The sequence below is a fragment of the Anopheles maculipalpis genome, chromosome 2RL (genome assembly GCF_943734695.1).
Source record: "Anopheles maculipalpis chromosome 2RL, idAnoMacuDA_375_x, whole genome shotgun sequence".
Classification (NCBI taxonomy): Eukaryota; Metazoa; Arthropoda; class Insecta; order Diptera; family Culicidae; genus Anopheles; species Anopheles maculipalpis.
In genome coordinates this window covers 53,486,433-53,503,850 of record NC_064871.1, presented here as the reverse complement: position 1 = coordinate 53,503,850, position 17,418 = coordinate 53,486,433, and the positions used below count along the sequence as shown (strand labels likewise).

Sequence of the window (17,418 nt, the reverse complement as noted above, 5' to 3'; positions counted from 1 at the left end):
TACATTTTTATAATGGTTACAATTGATGAAATCGTTATTTTTTGTATCATTCGCATTATTTCAAAACCGATTTTTCAAACACGAAAACGCACACTTTGATGACGTTTCCCTTTTGACAGGCCATATACGCGTTTCTACCAAATACGCGTTTGCGTACTTCCTTCTTTCAATCAACTGCCGCCGACGTTCTCTTTCTTTTCGAGTCCATACTTCAGAATGGTAGGTTGAATGTGGAAAGTTTTGGCAAAATTAATTACCTATTCTTTGTGATATGCTTTGCGTTGAGTGCTAAAATGTGCTTCAAAGTGTTCTCTCTCCAATGAAGTTGTGTGATACGTGTAAATAAGCTCCAATAACGTTGCAAAACGGTGGCAAATAGTGATGTGCCCAAATGTATCTCAGGGCCTAGTGGGTGCAGTGAGCTGTGTATAAACACACACACCGGCCTCAACGCAAAGCGACACATATCACTGAGGAGCTTTCAGACGATCCACCGTACACTAATAATGATGCGTGTCCCTGTTTCCGTTTCATTTTTAGCCTCCGAAGAAGGATACCAAGGGATCGGCGAAACAGCCGCAAAAGACCCAGAAGAAGAAGGAGGGAGGATCCGGCGGAAAGGCCAAGAAGAAGAAGTGGTCGAAGGGAAAGGTTCGTGACAAGCTGAATAACCAGGTCCTGTTCGATAAGGCCACGTACGAGAAACTGTACAAGGAGGTACCCGCCTACAAGCTGATCACCCCGTCAGTCGTGTCGGAAAGGCTGAAGATTCGTGGATCGCTGGCGAAGCGCGGCCTACGCGAGCTCTGCCAGAAGGGTTTGATCAAGCAGGTCGTGCACCATCACGCACAGGTCATCTACACCCGCACCACAAAGGGAGACGATCCGGTGGCGTAAAATGATTCCGTTGTTTGTTTTGTGAGTGCAAAGTGCTCGTCGATCTTGAGCCAACCGTGGGGAAAGCATTTTCTGGTGGAACCACCAGTGCGGGCATTCCCCAAAGTGCGTGTGCGTCCAACATGAAACGCTTCGGAAGGAATTTTGGAAGAAATATACTTCTTGTAAACTAAGTGAACGTTGGCGAGTTTTGTTTATTATTTCCTCTTGCGTGACTTAATTCTATTCAATCGTCCTTTCGTTTCCGTTTTGAGTCTCGACCACCAGCAGTGCCAGCAGCTTTGCGGTCCCTGAAGCCCTTTTTCTGCTTCAAGTGTTTCTCCTTCTGGTGTCGGATGCGGCGAGATTTTTTAAGCTGCTTCTGTTTATGTACTCGCTCTTTCTGCCGGAAAGCTTGGCTGTTTTTCATAGATTTCAGTGCGTACCGTTTTAGCTTGTGATTCAACTCCTTCTTCGACCGTATACCATCCAGATTGAGTACCGGTCCCTTTTTCGGTTTCACTTTTTCCATCGCACTCTTATCGTCTTTTTCCTTGGTGTCGTCGTTTGCATCTTCTTCGGCCAAAGGTTTATGCTTTCTTTTTACCTTTTTCTCTCCCTCCAGCTCCATGCCCGGTATAACTCCCAGCTGATGTTCGTCGAGCTCCTCCTCGTCGTCACTCGCAGAGCCCTCCGCTTCTGACTCGTTATCATCATTTACCATAACACGGTTTTCACCGAGCCAATTGTTTTCCTTTGCTAGGTCGCGGGTAGACAGCTCCACTACCTTTACGGTTACATTTTCCGTATCGTACTCCTCTTCCTGGTCCTCGGCTTTGTCCTCTTCCGTTAGCTCCGGTATGGGTTTGTACGAATGGTACAAGTTTTTCATCTTTTCTTTCGCCTCCGTGCGTATACGTTTTGTTTCTTCCTTCAGCTTTCGCTGCATTTCACCTTGAGCTATTTTCCGTCGATGTTGCTTGCGTTTGTGAAATCCAGTAAGGAATTCCCTGCAAAAATTGGTATGCAAATATTGAGTTACATTACCGGATGCGAAACATGTACTACTTACACCCGTTTCTGTGGGTCAAACACCAGTTCGGTCTTTTTCCGCTCAAACGGCTGTTTATTGCCACTCTCTGATTTTCGTTTCATGGTGGATCACAAAGGGGTTTCAACACAATTTCTCTTGGAGTTTTTCACAAAGCCAGCATACAAGCGTCCGCCCAAACCCGCTACTGGATGGTAGAATGTAAACAAATCCCGCAAGCATGCTCTACATGCCGATGACAACAAATCGACGAAACGTTTGACATTCAGTGCTGGTTTGCATGTCTTGCTATCTGAGTTAGCTGTTTATTTAACGCGCTATTTTACTTGAACAGTGCTAAATACTACTCCCTTCAAATAATTAAAGAATATTTATGCTTAGTGTAGCATTAACATTCCCCCACTCTTGCCAATAATGCCTATTTTCCAATTTAATTTCCCTGATTTGAGTTTCATCGACTATCAATGCTGATCATCAACAAAACGTCAACTACCTTTGTCATCGCTGCTGTTTTTAATCGCTCAGCTGAATTTCGTCGTAGCTAAAATATTCCCTTTCGTACTCGTAGCTTATTTCTAACTCATCAACAACGATGTGCGATTCCGATAGTGAAGAGTTTGCGAGTGCTGATGAAGATTTTGAAGAAATTGAACCAGACGAGCTGGAAGAAGTACTCCAGAGCACCAAACCATCGGATGTGTCGTCAAAGAAGAAGGAACAGCTTGCTGCACCAGCATCACCAACAAAATCTGACGTGGAACCTGTAAGCAAATCCAAAGGAGATCAGCTGGAGGATAAAACACAGTCCTTGGAAGATAGTGCTTCCTGCCCTCCACCGACTACTACTTCGACCGTTACAGAGGTGGAAAGTGAAAATAAAATCCCCATCCTACCAAAGATAGAGGATTACAAGGGCGACACCTTGCAGAAGGATCAGGTAACGGATTCCAAGACGACTAAGGAAGACAAAGAAAAGTTAGATACGAATGCCAGCACAGCAAAATATGTTGAAAAACTTGTAACACTAGAAGAAAAAGTCAATCAAGAGCCATCTCCCTCTGTGCAGTCTTGCAGCGGAGATGAGAAATCCAACGAAACCGCAAACAAATCCAAAAAACTTGTGCTTAAACCAGCCAAACCACAACTGTTGGAACAGATTGAAAAGCAAGCACAGGAACCGGAAAGCAAAATCCCAGAGTCAGGTGTAACCGAAGGTGAGGGATGGGATGATTTCGATGATGATTGGGGAGATTTCCCCGTTGAAGGTAGTAACACCGTAGCACTCAAAGTCGAGAATAAGCAGCCGATTAGTGTCAATGCGAACACCTCCGATCCCGCGCAGCCTAGCTCAGCGAAAGCCACCAGCTTCAGAGATGTAGACATAGATGAGGTTGAGCATAAGCTGAAAGATTTCATGAAACACAAGGACGATCCACCTCTAACTTCCGTGCTAGATCGACTTTCATCTGGTGCGGACAATACAAAAGCAACGGCCGATGCCGGACAGTCCTGGGGTAGCTGGAAGCCATCCTGGGGCGGGGCAGCCGTTTCCTTCCTTTCGAACGCATCGAAATCCGTTGCGACGATTACAACCAACATTACGCAGGTGATTGAATCGGGCATCGGAGTACCGAATCCGGAAGAGATGGCCCGCCGTCAAGCGGAGGCTGAAGCTAAGCTAAAAGCGGAAGGCTACCTGCAAGAGGAGCCGGATATAGCGCCGAGTACGTCGGCCCAATCGGAAGATCGGTTCGGTTTTGATCAGCTCGTTTCTGGTGTAACACAGATCAGCAGCAAGGTTATTACCGGTGGGTTAGACACACTTGAAGGAATTGGTAAGAAAACGATGACCATACTGCAGGAGAACGATCCAGGCCTGTTGAACAAGCGAAAGCTGCTCGGCCTACAACCGAACGATGGAGTTGTGTTGAGCCAAGTTTTGCGCGAAGCAAAGGCGAAAACAGAGGAACGGGAACGCAACCTAAAGCAAATTCAAAAGCATCAGTATAAAAAGAAGCTTCATTTTGAAACTCTGTTTGATGATTACCATGGGTTGGTGCATCTGGAGGCACTAGAAATGCTGTCGAAACAGGCATCGCTCAAGCTGGAATCGCTGATGGCACCGCTCACAGGAAAGGCACTCGACGACTTGCAAGAAACGATGAGCGAAGTGAAGGAGCTGTGCGAACTGCCCGAAACGGACAACGACGACGCGGATGGACTACACACGGCGGATGAGCTCCAGGCAAAGCTGCTGGAAACCATCGTCGATCTTAATCCTAACGTTAAGGTCGATTTCGGAGAGATAGTTAAGAGTTGGACAGAGTATACCGAGTGGATCGCTGACAAGAGCGAACCGCAACGTACCGGGCAGGATGTGTTCGAAAAGGCAATGCACGCGCTAGCCCAAACGACGGCCCTTTGCGTACTGCGGATGCACAAACTGGCGGAAATACTGCTCATCAGCGATCATCACAGTACAGCGACGGAAGCTGATGTGCTGGTACAGCTAACTTCGGTGTTTTGCTGGCATCTGAGCGGTGTGGCGACCCGGTTCTGCTCGGAGCTGACCAAGATGAAGGATGAATCTGGGGACGATAGCGATAGTGCGCTTATAACCAACATTTTCCTGGAGGTAAGGTCTTTTTCGGTCGGTGTTACTCTAGAGCAACAAGTAATCACTTTCTTCTTTTTCGGGGGAATTTTTAGGGCTCGAACAGCACATCGTACGTTCAGAATGCGTTTCATCTGTTCATTCCGATCCTGCAGCTTGGCGCAGCTTAATGTCGCGGTCCTGCAAGAAAGGTTTCACACTTCTCGCCAGCATCACTGATGGATGGATGAAGAATTTCCGTACATTTAGTCATTTTTTAAACCAGTTTTTTGTGAGAATAAAACAGAAACTCAAAGAGCTGAATAATATTTATACTCTGGTAAGTTGTAATGAATAAAAGTGCATGTCGTTTCATATTTTAAAATACACCATTGACAATTATTTTCACAGCAATACAAAATCATTCAATTTACCGGAAAGAAATATTTCGTAGGAATATTTGTATGGAAGAATTTGATTTGAAGAAAAGAAATGAATTACTATGTGAGAAAGGTTTGGGAAAACTTCTTAAAACGATTATTGTAATCTATCTCTCAAAGTCTTTGTTACATTCTTCAACACAAATGTCATTTATGAAATGTTAGCAACTGTATTACTTGAAGCGGTTTTTATTGCATAAATATACGTACAAAAAGATAAAGCAAACATGTCCATCCTTCTTGTGTTTAGCTGAAATGAAAGCCCTCAGCATTGAACGCCTGCAAAACAGCCATGAAATCATCGATATCCATCGATCGTGCACGCTTGTTACCAGCGTCCAACTTTTCCAATATGTTTTCTACCATCGCTTTCACGTTCAAATCTACCGGAACGTCCACGTTCTTCAACGAACAGTGCAATTTGTAGTTATCTTCTAGCGTGGCCAGTACGGTAGTTTGTTTGAATGCTGCGGCAAGTGTTTTGTTTTTGCGCAGGAACGCAATTCTGGTCAATCCGTCCCATTCGGTGTAGTTGATCGGTGGCGGTGGATTCCTTGGTTCGATTCGTACCACACTCGATTCTACCTTTGGCGGTGGTTTAAAATTATTCTTACCCACCTTCATCAACATGTCGACACGGGCCAGCAGCTGCGTGTTGATGCTTAACCGGCAGTACAGCTTATCGCCTGGTTTGGCCACGAGCCGTTGAGCGAATTCGCGTTGAAACATTAGCACCGCACACCGGAAGAATGGCCGATGAAGCAACAGTTTAAACACGAACGGTGAACTTATCTGATATGGCATGTTGGCAACGCAAATGTCGAAAAATGGTAGGTCTGTTTTTAGCACATCGCCGATGAGGATTTGCAGCTTCGGTTGCATGTTGGTGCCCTGTACGCGCTTCTGCAGCTCTGCAACGAGTCGCGTATCGATTTCGCACGCAACCACTTTCTTCACCTTTTCCAGTATCTTTACCGTCATGTTGCCGGTACCGGGACCTATTTCAAGCACTACATCCGTCGGCCGGAGAGCTGCCTTTTCCAGCATGGAGGTGATGACGAGCGGGTTCTTGAGAATGTGTTGCCCAAAGTCCTTGTTGAACACGATACCTGATGGGGGTGATAAAAATGTAAGCTATTTCTTCGATTACAGTAGCATGAATATAACTCTTACCTTGCTTTGCAACACCTTCGTGCGTACGGGATTTCTTTTCTGCTCGTACTTTCGGCATTTTTTCGCGGCGGAATAAAACTCTATCAGCAATCTGTACCGAAGGTAGCACGTACCGTAAACAATACCATGTGCGAAACAGCAGTAAACAAGAATAAAAACAAACTTCATGAAACGTCATTTACCTAATGCGGCTGTCAAATTTAAAAACCAAACCAAAGTAAACGAAGTACACAATTTTTTCAATAGGGAGGTTCGACCCGTAGTTTCATCAACAATACCACAATCCACCTGATTTTCATTCCTTGATATCGATCAGGAATACATTTATTTACGAACATATCTCAAACGAACAACACATAATGAAATGGAATCCTTTGAATTAGATTGTGTTGTCTTGGAAGTAGACAGCTAATACAGATTACAGTAAGTTAGACGATTATTAATATTTGGCCCCGTACGGAGAAGAACACGGTATTTCGGTAGGCGAAACACGATCGCGATGATGTGTGTGTGTTTGTATGTCTGTGATGCGCAATGAATATTCTTAATCTCAGTACGGCTATGGCAAAGATTAGCTAAACATACATATGTATGTAGTATGTAGTATGTAGTATGATGATTATTATGCACAGTGCTGTGCACTTTAAAGTAACAACGCAAAATGATCCCGCTCGATGCGACGTTTTGCACACAGCGGAACCGCACCCATTACATCCTGCGGCGGAGGCAAACCGCCCTGCGCGTTTGCGATCTGCGTGTAAAATAGTTCCCGCATGCCACACTGGTACCCGTACAGAACGGTTTCCTGCGATCTGTAATAAAAATAAACAAAACATATTACATCCTAGAAGCCATTGAAAATTGTGATCATACGTAGTGGACGATGCCTTACTTTAACGTCACTTCCGTTACTAGACTACGCTTTCGGAAGTAGGTGTGCAAAGATTCTGCCGTTTGTAGCTCCAATGCGTTCCATGGACCATTCTTTTTTGCCACGTCCCAACCGGTATCGAGTGCTATCAGGCTGTACCCGTCCGCCTTATCGAACCCATCCACGTTAATGTTCATGGCAAGTTGAATGTCGTTTTCAATCCTCAGGAATTTTGACACGCACGATTCAAACTGTAAAAATATTATGTTTAAAATTTTGAATCCAAAAATCGTACAAATTCCACGCTCAAGGTAAACAAAAAACCTTACCAGTGTCTGCACAAGCCGTTGATTTTTACAGTTTTTCTCCTGCATGACCAATATCAATGTCATGTTCTGCTGCACGCACACGAACAGATCCACCTTGACTAGAGCCGTGTCATCACCTGCTGGTATCACGCCTCCATTTGACTGTACCGTCGCAGATTGTGATATGTCTTGCGATTTCCGGCGCTGCGGAATATATTCTTGCGGTGAAATTGCCATGTTGTAACTGCACCCCGGCGTTGTATCCCAGCTCGATACGCCACTTGATTCGGTGTCATTCATTGCCAGTACAGTTAGCTTCGACATAAGGGGCGTTAATTCTAGCGTACTTTTACGGCGTGTAAACAGCTCCTGGCTGGTGCCATTACTAGCCACCCTTGCCGCGGTTGGTAGCTCATCGTTAAGATTAAAAGATTTGATTGGTAAGCTGAGACCACGTCGATCTTTAGGTGTGGTAGCCGGAATGGCACCGGTTTCCGATTGATCTGATGATAGATTCGTTTTATTTACGCTAGTATTTACGGCTACCCTGTTAACCGTTTTCGGTATGCGATCCATCGTACTATTTTTGATGGGCTTATCTTTGCCTTTGGTTTCTTGCTTTGCTTCCTGTTCGACCAGTTCAGCTATCCGTTCGTTGCGAGTACGTTCAAAATCTTGGAACAAACTGTACGACATGGCTCGCTTGCGTTGGTCCACAATTGGATACAGTGGATCGGTGACAGTTTTCCATGGGTCGTAATTTTTCGGGAACTTGTGTTGATACTTTCTTTGCATCTCTCGCTCCTCACTATTGCTGGCTTCAGCGGGTGAATTTTCCTCCGACTCATCGTTTTCTTTGCCGGTTAAATTCGACATTGATGCGCAACGAACATTCGTTGGCATTATGAAAGGATTGTTGAGGATACTGTACTTTCTAGCATTGAAGCATTTTAAAATACTGACATTTTCTCCCACCGCTACTGGCCCAACAATGCCATCCTCTTTACTATCCACATTTTCCTTCACTTCCTCCCCCGGTGGTGCGTCAGACGGCTGATCCTGCGTGACACATATCGACATCATGTTCCTATTTGGCACAATCTTATTCTCAGTCAGTGGCGTCGAACAGACGCTTGTTTTACCGATAAAGTTCGGGAAGCTGTCCGATTCGTCAAAATTGATCGAATTCACACCGGAATCGATGATGTCTCGTGATGTGAGATTTTTAAACTTTAATGGCAAAAAGGTTGGCCGCGATACGGTGCTGAACGGTACTTTTTTCTGTGCCGGTTCAAAGATTTGCCCAGCAACCTCTCCACCAACAGTGTCTTCTTCCGGAATGTTGGAAAAAATAATCGATTTGTCTGTCTTGAGCATCGGAAAGCCAGCCACCGTGCTACCGACGAGATCTTTCGATGGGATTAGCTTCTTCTTAATGGCAAACGGTACTGGTGGTCCAGTGGATGAGGATGTTGCTGCTGCAGCTGCTGAAGCTGCTGATGTGGTGCAATTGTTGAAATAAATGGGAATGTTTTTCGTCGCATCGAGCAGCTGCGTATAGTCACGCTTTGTGATGTACGCACTGATGAGACTAACGCCGTTTGGCACATGGAATGTGACTGCTATCATTTCTGCTAGCTTCGCGCGATAAGGATCGGAGTACACGAACAGTTTCGTCAAGTTGGTCGGCAACTGTGAAGCCAGTACTCTGTGGTAAATGGGCATTTTTTTTTTGGTAGTGAAAACGTTATCAATGCGTTGATTACAACAGCAAAAACCATGAAAAATACTCACTTATTGTGGTAAAATATGGACCCACCTAACACTCCCTTGTTTTGGAGGAAGTTCTGAAGAATTTGGTTGGACTCCAGGTATACATTACTTGCGCACTGAAACATTGTTTATAAAAAGGGTGAGTGTCTTTTGTGCCGTCTTCGTGTGTCAATTTTAAGGTACCTTTGGTAGTCGTAGCAGGGGCATATTCTGTAAAATATTGCCATTGAATTGCAGCAGCGGCAAAGTGGACTCCATCAAACAAAACACCTTCTCATTAAATCCCGTTTTCTGCTCCTTTTCAACGTAAACACTGTACAGGGTGCTGAAATCGCCATGATACAGTTCAATAAGCGAGGACAACAAGCTGGCCCGGTACTCAAGAATGGATTCTGCTATGTTGCGGTCCGATCCTACAGCCTACGAATATGGACAAAGAGATTGATCAAAGCGATGTTTGCATGTACACTACAAACCAATGCTGCTTACCAACATGAAGCGTCCATGCGATCGTAACGCAAATTTGCCATTCTGTAGTGAAATAAACCGAACTTTCGATAGAGTTTCACCGAGAAAGTATGTGGATCCCTGCAGAAGAACAATGAAGCAAGAAATTAAGCTACATACGGATGAACCCGCATTTCATCACCATACCATCAACTGGCCACAGAGAGATTTTTTCTGCAGTTCCGACACCCACATCGGATGAAAGTAAATAATGGAGCCCGTTGGGTCATCGTTTTCCACCTTCTTAGATAGGTCGTAAACAAAGATTATCATCGTTTCCCTGCACGGAGAATTAGAGAACAATAGTTCAACACACGTTCGCACATTCAATAATACCGGAATAGTATCTCCCATTTGGCTAATAATTTCCACTTACTTCGACATCGTGAGCAGTTCCTTCGATGCACTTCATTTGCTAGAACGTAAAATGAGAGAGAAAAAAAGTCACAGGAAAATGAAGTGTCGTCTGCGGTTGTTCTTCCAATATCAAATTACATCCAGTGTGACGTCATACCCAGGTTATTGAACATAAGGTATGCTGTGAAGTCGTATATGTACATCTTGTGGAATATGGCAATCAAATGCAGAAATGTGCAATTGTTTTTCAATTAATTCATTGTTGCAAACAGTGAGTGTGAGTATGGATGATTTTGAATAAGCAATCTTCACACAATGACCCTGCAAAAGTACAAATCCGTGCTTTTTCTCTCTCTATCCAGCTTGACAGGATGTCCCGCTATTTTTTGACATTTGTAACCGCTTTCCGAGACGCTTTGCCAATTTGCGTTTGCGTTTGAAATCCAAAACAATCAGCTTTGTGTTCGTGGTCATTTGTTGGTGCTGCAAGTCCGGAAAAAATGCAAACGATCGATCAAACTCAGTTTGAAAATGTGTCCTTTAACGTGCCGGAAGTATTGTCCCGCATCCGCAAGCATCAGGAAGAGGTGCGCGACGTCGTCAATGCCAACTACGTGGACTTTGTTTCCGTCAATACGCGCGATGTGCTCGCCGGGCTGAAATCGCTGGAAACGGAAATAAAAGACCTCGTCGCGTCCACCAACCATCTAAGCGTGGATAAGTCCAATCTGGCCCGGAATGACCTGCGAAACTATCAGCGTGATCTCGAGGAAGCGATGCGCGGTTACAAGATTGCCCGGAAGCTGCTTTCCATTCACGATCTGTTCGAAAGTCTCAACCTGGCAGGGAATGGTTACGAAAAGACGGCACATATACTAGGCAAAATCAAAACGCTCCTGGACGAGGTGGAAGATCCCGTGCTGGTAGATTTGCATTGCTTTCAGGGACTTATTCTACGCTATGAAACCGAGTACGAAACGCTCATTAACGATCTTAATACCAAATTCAGTGAATTGGTTCAGCTGCAGCATCGTTCGTTTCAAAACACCAAATCCGTCACGATACGCATTCACCGGGACGAAACAATGCTGTATCAGGTGGTGGTAACGCTGCTGAAAACGCAACACAATTTCCGCACCGTTTGCCAGTTTCTGTTGGAGAACGTTTTTGCACCGGTCATTGTAAAGCCCGTGTCGTTGATATGTGACGAAAAGTCGCAAGATAACAGCGTAATGATACAACTATCCTACCAGCTGACGGTGGGAGAAGAATTGCGCCCCGGCTACAAGACGGTGCTGGCTAATGTGATGCAAATCTTTTACAACCTAAGCAATATGAATATCGTCGTCTCGGAGAATGAATGTTTGTTCAAGGTGCTTGCCAAGCAGATGAAGAAGGAGTTGTGCACTATGCTAATAGAACGATGTCTCGAGCGTGATATTCCCGGTACGATTGAAGGCATGAAGGAGTCGTCGATGGTGAAGGATCTGTGCGAGTTCAATGCGTTCCTGCAGACTACCAACTTTGTGGACGGGGAAAACGATGGTTTGCTGGAGGAGTACGCCAATTCGATTGAAACGATTCATCAGAAGAAGCTTTGCGACAATGTGCTTGAGACGGCGCTCGAAATTATGAAGCGCGAAAGCCACGAAATGGTACCGATCGAAGGTCACGAGTATCAGTTCGTCGGAAGTACGGCGGCTCAATTGTCCGGCTGCATGGTAACGCGCACGGCGGTGGAATTAAAAAAGTTTCTAGACAAAGTGTTGGCGGAAGCATCCGCTCACGGAGATGCTGCAAATCGGTTCATCAAAACGATTGCAACCATCCTGGAACGCTACATGGTGGATGTACCGATGGCTAATGAGAAGCTACTGTTCAAGATTCCCCAACAGTCGGCACTGTTTCGGAACGATTGCGCCTACCTGAACTACTGGCTGCAGAAAAATGACGACAAGCTGAACGATCACTGTTCGTTTGCTAACATCTCGGACGCGTTAAAGGCTTGCGGAGAGGACATTTTCCAGCAGCAGCTAAACAGCCAACGGGCCCAAATGATGCAATCATTGGGTGGATTTAGTAAGTGGCGGCCGATATTACGAATACGTTACGGTACAGAATCCTTTGTACTACAACTGGTTCTTCTTCTATTCCAGAGCTTTCTATTAATCTGCTAGAGCTGGGAACCGAACAGCAGCGAGCCATCCGACAGTGTGTTCGACAGTTTGAACTGCTAAAAAATGTTTGGCAAACCGTTTTACCTGATCCCGTGTACAAGCAGAGTTTGTCCGGGTTGGTTGACCAGTTTCTGCAGGAAGTTATGAAAAGAATACAAAGTCTAGAAGATATTACGACCGCTATCGGCAATGGGCTGGTGCTACTTATCGACATCATGACCGAAACGCTGCCAAAGCTTTTTAAGGTAAACAAACTGATTAGAAAGTCATTTTCAAGTTCACTTTTTATTGTTTTTCCTCCATTTTTGCAGGAACCGAGCGAGATTCATCAGCTCGTCAAACAGTGGACGAAATTGTTACAGCTGCGACAGATACTGTGCGGTTCGCTGGTAGAAATTACGGAACTGTGGGCCGAAGGAAAGGGCCCGCTTACGATGTGCTTTAGCGCGGAAGAAATCAAGCATATGGTTCGTGCCTTATTCCAAAACACTAAACAACGACAGGCTTGCATCGCTTCCATCGTTTAAAAATAGAAGTCGAACAGAGAAGAAGAAAAAGAAACTACACACTAAACGCCGTTTTTTATCCATTAATAATGATTAAGCAAATGCGCGTGATGATTGTATGTATGCGCGGCATATAATAACTTTTTTGCTTTACTTTTTTTAATAAAAAATAATAAAATTTGTCCTTGCAGATACAAGTAAAATGAGATCCCTATTTTTTCTCTCTTTCTCGGGTTCTATTTCTGCTCAACGATAGTCGGTTTGCAGGTTTTGTCATTGATGATGCCATTCTCCACCAGAAAGCTCTCGACATCGCTGAAATCAAACTCATCGCTAAGGTCATCGACCAGCTTTACAAAGTTCCCGATCATCTGACCACCCTTGTAGATCAGCAGGGCCGGTACGCCGGAAGCTTTAAACATGTTGCTAAGGCCAGCATCGCTGCTGACAAACTTGCAAAACTTCACGTTCGTGTACTCCTTCGCCAGTTTCGTGAGTGCTTCATTCATCTTCACGCATGGGCCATACTTTTCACGATAGATATGTATCACAACGGTCGTGTTTTTATCTTCCTTATCGACGGCTTGCAAAAAATCTCCCCCATCCTTCAGATGGATCAGCTCGCCATAGCAACCCTTTTTGTCCATCAAGGCAAGCATCTCGTTCATTCGTTTGCGCTGGTATTCTAGCAGAAAGTCCTCATCCATTAACTCCTGAAACTCGGCATCCAGTTCGCTCATCGCTTCGGCCGCTTTATCTTCCTCCTTGGTGCGTGCCGTAATGCTGAGCTTTTTGAGCAAGCGCAACTTTTCCGCTTCATCCTGTTCGCGCCGTTCCGCTTCCAGTTGCTTGAACCGTTGCCAGTCCTGTATCACTCCCTTCGGACCCGTATTGCCCGTCGTTCCCGTCCAATGCGTTTTGTTCTGCGTCAGCGTCGGTTGTTCCATATCGACCACGCTACGAAATTGGGATTTTGAGGAAGATGAACCCTGCTTACCGCCTGACTTTCCCGTACCGGAGGCTTCGCTCGAATCGCAATCATCATCCGCAGCTTCATCTTCGCTGCTGCTGCAATAGTTTTCCAGCTTCTCGCCCAATAGTTTATCGTCTAACGTAGCCATGCTCACTTTTTAAGTGTAGGTGTGTCTTGCCTGGATGAACCGTTGCCGTCACGCTGTATGAAATCTAATTACGAGAGGCAATTATTAATTAACACGGTAGCGAGCGATCATACCAAAGCTTGCTTACAAATGAACTGTTGCTGGAGTATTTGAGTTTCTGTTCACTTGTTACGATTGGCCATGTATGTAAAACTCGTAAAACAGGTTGTTGGTTTATCCCCGCGGGACTATTTCATACAATACAAACAATAAAATATAATGAACACTTATGTAGAAGATGCCCAACAAAGCTTGGGTGGAAGCAATTAAACAAACAAACAACATAGATCGATTTGATCTGCAAAGTTATTACATCCAAGGTGTGACTACGAATAACGGGACTCTGCATGACCCGTAATTGTTGTAAATAATTTTATTCACACCGCTTTAATCTTATTTTTTTAATTCTTCCTATGCTATTCATTATTTAGCTTTTATCTACATTTTAAGAACTAGTCACTCATTTTAAGAAAGACACTCATTTGGTCAATATTTCTCACGTACGCGCTCTGAATCAGATACTATAAACCCGTACATTTGAAATCAACAGGCTTGTGGCGGGGTTCCTTCAAATCTATTTTTACTTGCATGGGATCACGCGTTGTAGCTAATTCGACATCCACAGAATGGAATCCAAGAGTCGTGATTTTTGGGTGATATTTAGTTTTTTCAAGCATCGGGAGTGTCTTACAAATAGGTAAAGCAATGTAGCGATAGACACTAAAAATCCTCACCTGAAGTGAACCTGTTTGATAAATGTTTAGCAACAGAAACGATTAGATCATCAGTCGAATTTGTTATCATTCCTCTTCAGGTTCAATGAATTCAGCCGCTGACGTAAAACTGGTGCCTCAACAGGATATGCTGGTAAACAACAATCAACAGCGAAACCGGTTTTCAGCCTTATTTAACATGCTTTGAAAACTACATGAATGTGTTTGTGTTACACTAAGAAGGTAAAAGAGTTTTTTTAATGGCTTGAAAGTTCTAAGCTTCTTATCTTAATTTATATACAACAATGAAAACGTACAGAGGTGAGGTTCCGTGTAACGTCGTAGAAAGAGGGCATACGCAATATTTGAAGCAATCAACGTTTGACACAGCTATTAATACATTTCATCCTATATTTACCGTCGCTGATCAGGAGTTACAAAATCAAGTTGATTTTCTACGATCAGCGCATCCGTCCGGCTTGCTAACGCTGGATCCTTCGCAACAGGATAGTCTTGACACGAAGCTTCCCTTTGCCGAGGTAGACTGCAAGAGCCCGGAGCAGGTGCTTATCGGATTTAGCGAGCAAATAAGAATGTTAACAGACAGATCCCGGCGAGGGAAGATGTGTTGTGCTAACCATTTACTACTATCGACTATTTTCACTCTATTCTAGATGATGATTGACGAAACCCAGTCCGTGTTTAAAGTATTTGACTACTGAGAAATCTATGCGGAGGATTATCATCAATGCGTGCGTGCGTAGAGAACATCGATGGTGTCGAGGACAATAAAGTGTAGTGACATATTATTCGAGTATAGATTTCCTTTGTACCTCAGTGTCCGAGAGATTCTACTGTAGGGAAAGATACGATTGTAACTGTTGTAGTTATTTGGTCGGATTGGCTAGGTTTAGCTGAGCGAGGATTGTTGAGCCATTGATCGTATAGGTTATGATCGATCATGATACCATCTACCCAAACACCCTAAACTAGTTAAGTTTTGGTTCCATCGATTATGTTCAAATTAGCATATATGATGCCAATGCTGATAGCATTATAGAGTAGCACGTTAGCCGAACAGCTAATTGTTCTCCTGAGTCTTATCAGTTTCCAACGCTGGAGGTAACGATTGTCGCAGCTTATCATTCGCTTCCATCTGTTTATCTTTCTCATACATGCGCACATCGTCAATGCTCATACCATGCCACTCGTCAATCCATGCGAATGCTTGCCTGTGTCCCAGCAGTAGCACATCTCGAATACACTTGAAATATAGATAAAGATTAATCGAAGCGTGGTTTCAATTCGTGGCTTAACGCCCGTTACAAAATACCTTCTGTATAAAGTCCTCCACCCGTGTCTGCAGGCCCCATACTTCAAAGGATGCTTCCACCAATTTGTAGGAGCACATCATTGGTCTATCCGTTTGGCGCCATCCCTCTACGAGCGGGCCACGTCCAGTGATGCGCGACTTGAAGAATTTGGGATCTTCCTCCTTTTTGTAATGTTTTTCTGAAGGTTCCTCAAAAGCAATGTCCACATGGTCAACTATTCGAGTTTTTAGAACTTCCTCCGAGAGGTTTAAGCACTGTAAGTGATTGGGAAACTGTAGTAAGCTATCTGATAAATGCGTATTCTAGTGAGAAACATTTCGCATACATTTTCCGAGGTGCCTGCATTGTCTTCAAATCGTGTCAGTATACGAATATGTAGCTTTGGAATAAACGAGCACTTTTGAGAGAACAAAAAAAATATCTTGTAATTACGCTGGAAATACTTCCATACTACCGCTACTTACCGTATACTCTGCAGGAAGATTCATAAAATAAAAAGCATTAACAAATAATAGTGCGATAAGCTGGCGCTTCATTCTCACTTACCGGTCACCGTGTAGGGATAATAGTTCCAGCCCTTCTCTATAACGTAGAACACTTTTGGGCAGACCGCTTGCAGCCAGTAGGGAAGACGGCTGTAATTACAAGAACAAGATTAGACACGATGTTCTAATTAGCAGCTGCAGTGGCACCAAACCTGGACAAGTGTATCCGTTTCTCGGTGTATTGACCCTTGCCATGATCCGGATCAAAACATTCCTTATTTTCAATAACCTCCACCCCTTCCCCATCATCCGACTGTTCAAGACTGTGGCGCGCAATCATGTACAACTGTCCAATTTTGTACTGAAACCGTAGGAACGATATAATATGCAGATGAGAATTACAACTGAATAATACAACAAAACTGTACTTACCTCCTCCACAGTCAGTGGCATACATATTCGATACTCTTTTACAAGCACCATGCTGCTTACAGGTGCGCTTCTCGCCGCCTGATTACTCAACAAACTTATTCTTATGATTAGAGCTTATTACACTATTTGTACTTCTATTGCAATTGCTTCAGTGGGCACAATCATCCCGCAAATGTATTTCAAACGATTCGTTTGCTCCGCGTCTGGGTACCGCTGATAATGTTTCTGCGTTATTGACGGAATTTTGTGTAATTTTTGTCAATGTTCAGATGTTTGCTATCGATTTCTTCTCATGCGTCAAGGCTAGTATATGGCAGCTCAGCACGATCACAATTTACAACATTCGGTTTAAAAAGTTTTCATTCTTAACTTAAATAAAATACATTAGAGGTATGCAAAATTAAACTACCACCACATAAATGTGAAGAAAATTTTCATTAATGAAGCACGAATAGCGGAATCGAAACATAATTTTCAATCATGATCACTGTGGAACATCTCTGCCTCTATATCTTGGCACTGAAGTGACATAACAGGCTGTCAATTTTTGTTTGGATGACGAAACGCTGTTTTTTCATCGCTTCAATCCGGCGTTTTTGCAAGTCCATGCAAACAGGTCTGAGAAACCCAGCCACAAATTCTGCACAGAACGGTGATATCCA

The 17,418-nt window shown here is 44.1% G+C and overlaps 10 protein-coding genes across 10 annotated transcripts in view; 4 read left to right on the top strand and 6 right to left on the bottom strand.

Annotated features, from left to right (window-relative positions):
* The window catches only part of LOC126559858 (cytoplasmic phosphatidylinositol transfer protein 1), a 183,280-nt gene extending 166,435 nt beyond the window's left edge, over positions 1–16,845 (bottom strand). Inside the window, exons 1-7 of the mRNA XM_050216031.1 lie at positions 16,757–16,845; positions 16,537–16,685; positions 16,386–16,474; positions 16,304–16,311; positions 16,165–16,236; positions 15,839–16,093; positions 15,574–15,769 (exon numbers count right to left, since the gene is read on the bottom strand). Of these exons, the coding sequence (XP_050071988.1) occupies positions 15,587–15,769; positions 15,839–16,093; positions 16,165–16,236; positions 16,304–16,311; positions 16,386–16,474; positions 16,537–16,685; positions 16,757–16,807 (807 nt within the window). The 5' untranslated portion in view covers positions 16,808–16,845 and the 3' untranslated portion in view covers positions 15,574–15,586. The remainder of the gene's footprint in view (positions 1–15,573; positions 15,770–15,838; positions 16,094–16,164; positions 16,237–16,303; positions 16,312–16,385; positions 16,475–16,536; positions 16,686–16,756) is intronic.
* LOC126558417 (leucine-rich repeat-containing protein 58) overlaps positions 1–17,418 on the bottom strand; it is a 289,270-nt gene that overhangs the window by 14,161 nt on the left and 257,691 nt on the right. The window lies entirely within an intron of this gene.
* On the top strand, positions 109–899 carry LOC126559443 (40S ribosomal protein S25). The gene is made up of 2 exons (XM_050215603.1): positions 109–219; positions 541–899. The coding sequence occupies exons 1-2, from the start codon at positions 217–219 to the stop codon at positions 895–897; spliced, it is 360 nt and encodes a 119-aa protein (XP_050071560.1). The 5' UTR covers positions 109–216; the 3' UTR covers positions 898–899.
* Positions 1,124–2,063, bottom strand: LOC126558741 (nucleolar protein 12). Its single transcript, XM_050214800.1, has 2 exons — positions 1,949–2,063; positions 1,124–1,886 (listed from the first exon to the last, which is right to left on the bottom strand). The coding sequence occupies exons 1-2, from the start codon at positions 2,029–2,031 to the stop codon at positions 1,124–1,126; spliced, it is 846 nt and encodes a 281-aa protein (XP_050070757.1). The 5' UTR covers positions 2,032–2,063.
* On the top strand, positions 2,517–4,711 carry LOC126557268 (protein FAM114A2). Its single transcript, XM_050212977.1, has 2 exons — positions 2,517–4,562; positions 4,637–4,711. The coding sequence occupies exons 1-2, from the start codon at positions 2,520–2,522 to the stop codon at positions 4,709–4,711; spliced, it is 2,118 nt and encodes a 705-aa protein (XP_050068934.1). The 5' UTR covers positions 2,517–2,519.
* LOC126558623 (probable dimethyladenosine transferase) overlaps positions 5,202–17,418 on the bottom strand; it is a 232,181-nt gene continuing 219,964 nt past the window's right edge. The window contains exons 2-3 of the mRNA XM_050214668.1: positions 6,134–6,213; positions 5,202–6,069 (exon numbers count right to left, since the gene is read on the bottom strand). Coding sequence (XP_050070625.1) covers positions 5,207–6,069; positions 6,134–6,191 — 921 coding nt within the window. The 5' untranslated portion in view covers positions 6,192–6,213 and the 3' untranslated portion in view covers positions 5,202–5,206. The remainder of the gene's footprint in view (positions 6,070–6,133; positions 6,214–17,418) is intronic.
* Positions 6,731–10,085, bottom strand: LOC126557040 (uncharacterized). Its single transcript, XM_050212679.1, has 8 exons — positions 9,969–10,085; positions 9,740–9,872; positions 9,575–9,673; positions 9,269–9,505; positions 9,107–9,201; positions 7,334–9,020; positions 7,026–7,255; positions 6,731–6,945 (listed from the first exon to the last, which is right to left on the bottom strand). Exons 1-8 carry the CDS (start codon positions 9,974–9,976, stop codon positions 6,777–6,779), a joined length of 2,658 nt encoding a protein of 885 aa, XP_050068636.1. The 5' UTR covers positions 9,977–10,085; the 3' UTR covers positions 6,731–6,776.
* On the top strand, positions 10,402–12,676 carry LOC126557304 (centromere/kinetochore protein zw10). The gene is made up of 3 exons (XM_050213024.1): positions 10,402–12,028; positions 12,106–12,371; positions 12,438–12,676. The coding sequence occupies exons 1-3, from the start codon at positions 10,450–10,452 to the stop codon at positions 12,651–12,653; spliced, it is 2,061 nt and encodes a 686-aa protein (XP_050068981.1). The 5' UTR covers positions 10,402–10,449; the 3' UTR covers positions 12,654–12,676.
* Positions 12,856–13,775, bottom strand: LOC126558680 (phosducin-like protein). Its single transcript, XM_050214730.1, has one exon. The coding sequence runs from the start codon at positions 13,751–13,753 to the stop codon at positions 12,869–12,871; it is 885 nt and encodes a 294-aa protein (XP_050070687.1). The 5' UTR covers positions 13,754–13,775; the 3' UTR covers positions 12,856–12,868.
* Positions 14,794–15,310, top strand: LOC126559510 (uncharacterized). Its single transcript, XM_050215677.1, has 2 exons — positions 14,794–15,068; positions 15,180–15,310. Exons 1-2 carry the CDS (start codon positions 14,811–14,813, stop codon positions 15,225–15,227), a joined length of 306 nt encoding a protein of 101 aa, XP_050071634.1. The 5' UTR covers positions 14,794–14,810; the 3' UTR covers positions 15,228–15,310.